This window comes from Notothenia coriiceps, unplaced genomic scaffold (assembly GCF_000735185.1).
Source record: "Notothenia coriiceps isolate Sejong01 unplaced genomic scaffold, NC01 NC01_scaffold00037246, whole genome shotgun sequence".
Taxonomy (NCBI): Eukaryota; Metazoa; Chordata; class Actinopteri; order Perciformes; family Nototheniidae; genus Notothenia; species Notothenia coriiceps.
In genome coordinates, this window is record NW_011369947.1 from 5,539,959 (window position 1) to 5,550,523 (window position 10,565).

Below are 10,565 nucleotides of genomic sequence, written 5' to 3' on the forward strand. Positions count from 1 at the left end.
TGCGTGTGTGCGTGCGTGCGTGCGTGCGTGCGTGCGTGCGTGCGTGCGTGCGTGCGTGCGTGGGTGTTACAAAGTTGACTAAATCATCCAAACTTCAATGAAGGTGGTGATCAGCAATTGTATATGTTCAAATGTCTACTGTGAAGGATATCATAAAGCTTTGATGCAATCGAATAAAAAACAAAAAAGTTATGATTGATGAAAGTATAAATCCGTCAGATTTGACCCGAAGACAACAGGAGGGTTAATAGAACATCATTCTTTTTCCTCCTGTGTATAGGCCTTACTAATATGTGTTGGACCTTGCTTGCTGGCATTCAGAAGGGTCTTAACTTTGTTAGTGGGGGTAAAGTCCAGTAACAATTTGGACCTTTGCCCTATAGCTGCCTATGCCTTCCCATGTTTTTATGGTTATGGCGGATCTCCGTGAGTTCTGGATCCACATCTTTCCTCCTTTTAATCAGACTCTTCAATAGCGCCACTTTATTATTTTACTTATGGTGATCTGAAGGCGTTTTCGCAGTTATAAAACACATGCATTTTGGATGCCCGGTGTACAATTGGCCGCAGAGTAAGCTATGTTATTTATCCAAGTTTTAAGGGGAAAATAATCAATTCCATTGGACCTGAATTAGCTGGGGCTACCCACCTGTCACTGATAAGGCTTCCTACCTCTTAAATGTGCAATATTCAAGTCCTTGATATCATTTTAGATGGTAAAATATATAAACACTTCAAGGCAGTGAAAACATGTTTGCTGTAAAGAAGGAAATTGTGCATGGGGTCTTGTATATTTTATTTATATAACTTATTTGCTACTACCTGACCATTTGCACTACTATACTTCCTGTTTATTTTTAATTGATTTAATAAGAGACGCAAAAGAGATCATTCCAAGATAAAGTCAATCTAAATTAATAAGTGTTTGAATTGTCCCAGTGGTTGGAGAGATCCCCCTCGAACCATAGGGGTCACATTCCTGTTGTGTAGCTATTCGGTCCTGTTGCTTGACTAAGCATCTACAATACTCGAGCGCCCTTGAACACTGTTCTGAATAATTGCTAACCATGGGGGGACTGGCGGAGAGCTAAGCTAAAACGCAGGAATTAATCAAGTATATATTATTATGAACCTTAGGGAGGTATAATCATAATCATTGCCATCTCCATGCTTTCCAGGTTAATCCTCATCTTTGGAATTATTAGCTGATATTATTATTATCACTGTTGCCAACTCCGTCACTATGGTAACTACTAGTTGCCAAGATGCAGAGACGCAGACATCAGGAGGTGTTTCCTCCACCTTACCTCACCTCTTTATAACCCCTAACAATGTAATCAGAATCAAAATGCTTTAATAAACCCGGGGGACATGATGAAGATATCTGTGCAATGTGAGTCGGGCTAAACAGTTCGGAAGCCATTGTAGAAATCTCTGTAAACGTTGATGAGACATTGCCCAAACAGTCCGGAGGCCATCGATGGAAACGTTGCCATAAGATGTATCCTGGTGCAGCCATGTTTCCATAAAGTATACTCAAATACATTCCATATATTCCGTCTCACTCTAAGCTAAGGCCATTAGCTCGTACATTTCATTAGCCAGTGATCTTGTGTCTCCCATGATGAGAGGGGCGAGACACGGCTTATATCTACTTTTCTCCATAAATCTGGACCCAGCTCTCCTCATTTGTCCCTTTGTTTACCCAGACATCCTCTCTGTCCTTCTCCAGACTTCAGTGGGAATATTTGAACACATATTTTCATATTTTATATACATTTGTTTTTATATTCTGGTTTGTGGGAAACAGTATTTTCGATCTCTCTGTCTGTTCACACAAACTGGAAGATTGACAATAAAGTTGACTTTGACTTTGAATAACCGTTTTTCCGACCAAAATGCTAGCCGGCTTTAGCTCGATTAGCTGCTTCCTGCTGGACAAAGAAAAAAAACAAAAAAAGTCTCGTAAAACAGACTAATAAATTAGGATTAATGTGACAGAAATATGTAATTTGCAGCGATTTGTCGTGAAATTCAAGGGATGGCGGAAAGTTATTTTTGACCAAATGTCAGCTGGCTGTGGTATAATGCTCACCATGGTGCACAATCTACCCATGCACCTCCACTAAAACAGTGTTTCCAGAAAGTGAGAAAATGTCTGTGTGAACAATCTACTGTTATGTGCTATATGTGTGGAACGGAAACTCTGGACAATGTACAGATCTGATTCACGGACTGAGTTTAATGCAGAACAAATGGATCATGTGAGTGTGTGTGTATGTGAACTTGTGTCTTTGTAAATATGTACGTTCAACTTTGCCCGAAGAAACAACAGCTAAACAGAGTGCTGAGCTGTCGGGTGGAAGCAATAAGCTGAGAACCATGACAAACTCCTAACAGGGGTTTCCATAGCAGAGCGATCAATATGTCTGGTTCAAGCAGAGAGAGCAGAAGTATGACTGAGTATATGTGTGAGTGTGTGTGCGCGCACACTGTGAGACACGACTGGACTCTGGATTTGTCATAGATATCGACTCAGTTCACTGCCACAGCAGCAAGAAGCTGAGTAGTGGAATCATTATTTTGACAGTTACAAACCGCCTTCAAACACACACACTCCTGCGCACACACACAAGGGCTGAAAACAAGAATAAACTCAGACAAAATAACATGAGACACTTCAGAATGACATGCCTCATGTGTTCCTCAAGTTGACATCAGATTAATTAATTCCTGTACATCCTACACACACACAATTTAGTGCAAATCAACGCAATGAACAGTTGAGTTTATCACACACACACACACACACACACACACACACACACACACACACACACACACACACACACACACACACACACACACACACACACACACACTCACACACACCCCTCCAGAGGCCAAAGTTCCTAACCTTGTCACAGTCTGCTAGAGCGGCACATCGATCAATGTCCCAATGAGGATGGTATGGATGAAGCCGAGAGGTGAAAAACAAAGAAAGGACAGGAGAGGTTTACACACTACTGTAGAAAAGCACTCAATGTTTGACTGGTGTGATCAGAAGGAAACTTTACACCAACAGGGAATGGGAACGTGATATTATCAACAGCAAGTCAGCCATCTTTTGAGGAAACAAGCAACCACAACCCATTGACTAAACCTGTGCGGTGAGCCAAATGTAACGTCATTTCTTCACAACTTGTTTCAAGTAATATCACTTTCAAAAATAGGAGAATTGGATTACATTGTATAGCAACATGGAAACAAGGGAGTGACACCTCTAAATATTTAACATGTTTTAAATGTGTTGACACACCAAACACCAGAGATGTGCTAGCATTAGTAACACTGATCCAAGGTTCCTACTCTTAATTCATAAGGATAACTGTCATTTATTTACTAAAATGTGTAAAAAAAAATGTGTTAAAAAAAGTGTATGACAGAGTGGAAACTAAATTAATAAAGGTCCAATCTTCTTCTTCTTTTTCTAAAACAATGCTCCTCTGTTTCAGCCGAGAGCTTCTGTTGTTAAGGGCAATCATATATATTCTGTACTTTATTTGTTTGAATCCAAAAAAGCCGAAAAATGACCAAAAAAATATTATAGATCTCAAGGATTTCTGCCATTAATATAGATTCAATCCTCCATAGATGGCCAGGACATCCCAGAATGCACCGTGGTTCCCATTCCCAAATTATCGTTTTGATGCTTTTTCTATCGATAAACTGAAGTACTGTGAGACTGATGACTTTTGTGATTTTGTAATGATGTAGCAATGACCTTTATTTCACAATAATCCTCTGCCTTTAGGCCATCATTGCATGATTGAGGATTGGAGCAAAAACACACAGTGGGGATGAATGAGAGAATGTGAGTGGGATGGCAGGCCCTGAAACATTTTTTTTGAGCATTAAGTGACAAAAGGAAGAAAGATGAATAGAAGAGTAAAAAAATAACATTGTTACATTGGGAAAACACGAGAGCAGAAGCAAACAGCAAGAGCAGAAGAAGAAAAAGTAAACACGTTACAGAAAATATTGCTGAAGAAAAAAAACGAGTTGGTTTTGCTGGAGTTAAGGTCTGGAAGTGGAGTGTTTAAGCTCAGGGCAAAAAGGAAAAGGAAAGCGGTGAAAACATGGCCTTTCAAAGAGTAGGTGTTCCTAAACCTAAACTTTGGGGACAATTGAGCTGCCACCTGAGTAAATGGTGTTAAAACACCTCCTAGATTCCGAACGCTTGTTATTTTCCAGACACAGAGTGTACTAAAAGCACTATTTGTAAAAAAAATTGACACAGAAATTGAACTTTCAAGTGTTTAGCGGGCAATGAGAAAATGGGAGAGAGCGGAATGACTTTGTGAAGTTTGTGAAGAAGGGAGTGGAGTTAGAACAGAGGAAAAGGAAGCGAAGTGAGGAAAAGAAATCAAGTAGGTTCGCAGGGTTTATTTGCCAATAGAACGAGATAGGTACCAAGGTACATTGGTAAGAGGGGAATGAATCAAACCAGGAAGAAGAACAGATTGGTTGTAAATGCAGAAAAGTAAACCTGATGAAGCGAAGTCAAGTCGGGTCCTTTATAGAAGGAGAAGTTATGAGAGAGACAACAAAATGGGGTTTAGATGCAAATGTGTGGAACAGCAGTTTCAAATGCCTCAACGTGGAGAGGGAGCCGAAGAGAGGAGAAAGTAGTAAACATGTCCCTGCAGTCACAAATGAATGTGTTGTCAAATTAGATTATCATTATCACACTCATTAAACTGTCATTACTAGCATCACAAGCACAGATGCCACTTTATTTGTCTCACTCATGTCCCCCTTTTACCAAATTGTGTCCCGATCATGTTGTTTGTGTAAAGAACCCGATTAGAAGACCTCCTAGGAACTAAAGCACTTGAAGCTTTGAAACTATTCATGGAAAATGTAGTCTATTTGTAGACATGTCACCAATAGGTTTCCATGACACCTTACAGTTGGACAATAGCTTGCAGAAGACAGACCTCAAAAGCAGACAAAAAAGGGCACAAGTCAATGAAGGGAGGATAGGTTTTGGAAGAGTTACAGAGTTGTTTTAGGGTGCATTCACACCAGCCTTGTGTAGTCCGGTTGAATCGAACCCTGGTGCGTTTAGCCGCTTGGTGCGGTTCATTTGGGTCGGTGTGAGACCTCTTGAGTGAACTAAACAACCGGACTCTGGTCCGCTAAAATAGGTGGTCTCGGAACGCTTGCTTGCGAACTCTGGAGCGGTTCATTGCTGGTGTGAACGCAGTCCGCACCAAAACATAGGAAGCGTAGTATTTACGTGTCACAAGAACGCGGATGTCTTCAAAAATCTTGTCTTGAAAGAGTCTTTCAAGACATCCGTTGTTGTTTAGTTAAAGAGTGAAGCAGAATGAAGTGTTGAACAGTGTCGTGTAAAGTAAAACTAAACAACAACGGATGTCTTGAAAGACTCTTTCAAGACAAGATTTTTGANCAAATACACAATATTTGGACACAGAATAAAGGGCACACAGTTTTATTCACTAATGAAAGTCAAACACATGTTTGTTTCCACTGTTTTATTGTGTGCCTGTCGCGATAAGCAATTAATTGACTTATCGTACGATAAATAAAAATGAACTCGATAACTTTTCTGACCTCGATAAATTTCCATTTACATGAGGATGTGACTAGCAGTTTGAAAGGACGTACTTTAATTATTATTATATATTTTCATGATGTCAGTGGTCTAAAATGGTCAGACAACGGTGCCGACAATATTATCATTTATCGCAATAATTTCCGGAAAAATGTATCCAACAAAGTTAATTATCGTGAGAGGCCTGTACATGAAACACACAGACACAAACAAATCTATAGACTTACTCCAAACCGCCAAATATATGAATTAACACACTCTCACTCTCATACACTCTTTGACTCTGTTGGCCTAGTAGAACAATAAGCAGCAGACTTTTACTTTCTTACCATTTCTACTGGATCTTAGATCTGCGCATGCGCAATACGGGTCGGGGATTAACCAACCGGCTCCCACTGCTCTGCTGTCTGTTAACGTTGTTAAGAGTGGTGGGGGCGGATCGACACCTTGAGCAGCTGTCAACTCAACATTGTAAATAACCAACCAAAAACGATCGCCGGTTCATCTTGTTTTTGGCGAGAGAATAGCTTGGGCAGCGTGAGAGCGTGAGATTGAGGGTGAAAGCGTGTGTCACACGCCAGATGCGTGAGAGTTGGCAACCCTGCATTAGAGTTTAAAACAACTCTGTAACTCTTCCAAAACCTATCCTCACTCGAGGTCTGTCTTCTGCAAGCTATTGTCCAACTGTAAGGTGTCATGGAAACCTATTGGTGACATGTCTACAAATAGACTACATTTTCCATGAATAGTTTCAAAGCTTCAAGTGCTTTAGTTCCTAGGAGGTCTTCTNGTTTCTCTAACATGGCTTCAAAAGAGGGGTTTGAGCAGTATGAGGGATGGCTACAATGGGTGATCTGTTTGGTATTTTGAAAAAAATCTTGACAGACATGTTTTATATAGGTATGGCCCTACAATATATTTTTCAAATATAGCATGATAGGTCCACTTTAAGAAAAAGAGGATGCTCGGAAGAACTACAGGAGCTGAGGGTAAAGACAGTCAAGGACAGGTCAGGGGAAAAACCTCTTGGTCGGAGAGAGTTGTTATCCCGAGCATTGAACTGAGAGTAACAGGCTTGGGGTGAAGAGCTAAGACAACAGGCTCAAGCTGACAACTGAGAGAAATGCACTGCAGGTGGGAAGCTCATGGACACAGTCCTGGGTCAAGGCTCAGCGTCAGGAGAAACACCCCCCAAAGAGTAACTTGGAAAGGCAAACACAGGGAAATCAAGTACCAGGACCAAGAGAAACCAAAGTGTTTAAGAAAAGAAAAATCAGATGTACAGGTTGGACATACAGAGAAGAGAAGACTGACAAGAAGCCAATATCTGCAAGTACAAATTGAACCTAAGAGATATCACTGGAGTGTTGCAGGCATGACATACCCATCTAGGCTGACCCAGAAATAAACATTGCTAGGGTTCCCTCAACGAAGAGTATTCTTTCAATTGGATTTCAAAATTAATAATAATAATAATAATCCTTATATTTATTATAGCACTTTATCAATGACTCAAAGCGCTTTAGAAATACACATTACATATACAGATTATACATACATGTAATGGTCATCTACTATGGACAATACCCACAGGAGCAAGTTCAGGTGAAGTGTCTTGCCCAAGGACACAACGGCTTTACAGACGCAGCGGCGGCGGGTTTCACCCCCTTGATCAATGCACTGCGCCACACCGCCCATCTTCACACCTCAAAGTCATCGAGGCGCTTTTACAAGTACACATTGATATTATACATGTACTGTGGACAATACCCACAGGAGCAAATTCGGGTGAAGTGTCTTGCCCAAGGACACAACGGACGGCCTGAAGCAGTGGGGCGGGAGCGGGTTTCGAACTGGAGTTCCCCAACACCCCCTTGATCTGATGATCAAACGCACAGACCACTGTGCCACCCGTCCCGCAAAAAAATTGCAGAAATGTTTGTGACAAACACATGGCTGTGAGTCACCACCGCTATGCCAAGAACTGACTTGTGTACGCAGTGATGACGTTAAATTGTCTTAATTAGTCATTTGTTTGTTTTTTTACCCATAAACGCATCGGACATTTACGTGAAAATCAAGGAATGTTGACTATTTTCCGGGTTTTCAGGACTCATTCGTGCAAAACTTTTTTTTTCGGTCGAATGTAAATATTGCTGACTACAAAGAGCACAGAAGAAATTATACAAAGATGTGTGCCTTCCATAGGATTGTTAGGACAAAATAACTAATTGAGGAAACATGTAAGGTAAGGTGACGCAATGGAACACTTTGCTATGTGTGCATGTTATTGTAGAAGTCTTTCCAATATGTGAAGCGAACTGGGAAGACATCGGACAGAGAGTAACAATCAAGGGACTCCATCTGCCAGAACGAGCATCTTCTACACCTCCTTCGCTCCGCCTCCACTTACTGTCCCCGAGCCGCAGCACACACTAAGTGATCTTGACGGCACTTATGCCCAGCAGGAATGCGCCTCCTCGCTCCACCGCTCTGGCTATATTGTAGATGAGGAGTTTGAGTCACTTCAGATTTTTAGGAAGGAGTCCAGGGGGTGCGGCAGAGTAAAATGATCCTCTTCTCCCCACCGGCAGTGGAAGATTAGTTCCTACCCCCCGCCTGAGCAATGGGTCCAGTTTTAGCTCGGTCTGCTCTTCTAAATCAATTATACTACCTGTTAAATCAGGCTGTTATGCAACAACGAACTGGTTTCTTTGTCTCTCTCGCAATCTTTCTCGCTTCCTTCCTCCCCCTTACACCTTCTCTCTGTGTTCCATGTGTCAGTTTCTCCATCATGTTGCTTCTCCTTTCCTTCTCTTTTGTTTCCCCTACTTTCCCTCAGGCTGTAAAACTAGAAGGCCATGGCATGGAGGTGAGGTGCTAGTGCCATCTCTTGACTAAATGGTGCCAGAGTGAGACAAGAGACAGAATGCGGGCGGGGGTGGCAGCGCATACACCACATGTTGGGGGGTTAGGGTCAAACCTAACCCTCATTATTGAAGGGGCGGCCTGAAACTGTACCATTTACCCCACATCCTAACCCCTTCTTCTTGTATTGGCTAATCTTCAGAGAAATGGTTTAAAGAGGCCCTATCTATTGTGTTATGTATGTTTGTGTGCATGGAAACGGTCTGCAAATGCTAAAATCCCTGTGTTCCCTGCCTGAAACGCCTCCATTGGACTCCTTTGTTTACTTCTGGAACAAAGTGACATCACAATGTAACCCCTGCGCTTCTATTGGCTACCAACACATTATACTTGATAGGCTGGAGGTGGGGCATCTGTAAATGGTTGACCAATCACAACAGTGCTGGCCAGCTAACCAATCAGAGCAGACTGGGCTCTGGTTTCAGACAGAGGGTGAACAGAGGTGCTGCAGCACAGACAGTATGAGAACAATAAAGAGCTTTTTGAACATTAAAACATGAAAACATGTCACATTAAAGACACAAAATACATATAAGAACCTAAAAATGAGCAAAATAAGTCATATTTAAGCAAACTGTTCACCCTAGTTTCTATGGTGTTCTTCAGAGAACCAGAAGGATTACTCAGACTCAGAAGATGGGCTTTTCTCTCAGTACTTTCCCCTCATTTCTTCTGGGTCTTGTTTGCTCTGTTGTATAAATCTTATTGTCTTTTGTTTTGTTTTGACATTGAATTTCTCCTCAGAAGATTCAGTGGTCTGCACAGCTGCGCATCAAGAGAGACAAGATATGTTACAAAAACATCTTCCCCTCACAGCAATTATAATTGTTATTCAACCTTAATGCAAAAATAGAAGCATTTCCCACAAACTTTTAACTCTAGTCACTCAAATAAACATATGCACGCACATACACACTTTCTGTTCAAACAGAGGAGGTCGTAATAGTATTGGTAACAGTGCATTAAAAATGTTTGCATAAATTCTCCATTCATATTATGCCCACTAGTGCGGGTAATTGAGATTGTGTTGCGATGTATGAGGTGGAATAAAACCACTGTTGTCCCTGTTTAGCTTGGTGATCTATATTCAGAGAAAATGCCGAGATTACACTCATTTGCTTCAACAAATGCTCACACACACACAAATGCTCACACACACACAAATGCTCACACGTAAACAATCACACATTTGTTTTACTTTGCTTGTTAGGATTTCCATCTATTGGTAGTCAATTCCAAACTGCTGAGCTTAAGGTAAACCAGCTGTTACCACTGAACTTGCATTTTTTCAAGGATAAACACACGTGCGCACACACACACACACACACACACACACACACACACACACACACACACACACACACACACACACACACATACCATGTATACATCACTTCAGGGGACATTACATTTACTTACATGCATTTCCTGGTGACTTATCCTAACCTTAACCATAACCAACACATGCCTAACCCTAACCCTAACCAAGTCTTCGCCCTAAAATTAATGATTCCCCTCATGGGGACCTCCATTTTGTCCCCATAAGGGAGGCGAGTCCCCACACGTGACTGTGTAAACACATTTGGGTCCCCACAAGTATAGTAATGCTAGGCCACACACACACACACACACACACACACACACACACACACACAACAACACACACACACACACACACACACACGACACACACGACACAACACAACACACACACACACACACACACACACACACACACACACACACACACAAACACATATAACACACGTTTTTTTTTTTTAGATGACAGTAGATAGGTTAGACTGTATTTATCATACAGTTTTAGAATACATCATTCTGTAACATTATTAGCATTCAACACGAGGAAAGCTGAGGCTTACGGCCCGTCTACACTACAGGCATCAAAAAATGCTTTCAACGCTTCGCCCATTCACTTCAATGGGGTCACGTAGAAGATTTGTAATCTTCGCCGAACTGCATTGTGGGGAGCATGGCA

The 10,565-nt window shown here is 41.5% G+C and overlaps 1 protein-coding gene across 1 annotated transcript in view; it reads left to right on the forward strand.

Annotated features, from left to right (window-relative positions):
• The first annotated feature begins 7,316 nt into the window (after positions 1-7,316).
• LOC104966322 (inosine-uridine preferring nucleoside hydrolase-like) overlaps positions 7,317-10,565 on the forward strand; it is a 22,610-nt gene continuing 19,361 nt past the window's right edge. Inside the window, exons 1-2 of the mRNA XM_010795510.1 lie at positions 7,317-7,353; positions 7,878-7,884. Coding sequence (XP_010793812.1) covers positions 7,317-7,353; positions 7,878-7,884 — 44 coding nt within the window. The remainder of the gene's footprint in view (positions 7,354-7,877; positions 7,885-10,565) is intronic.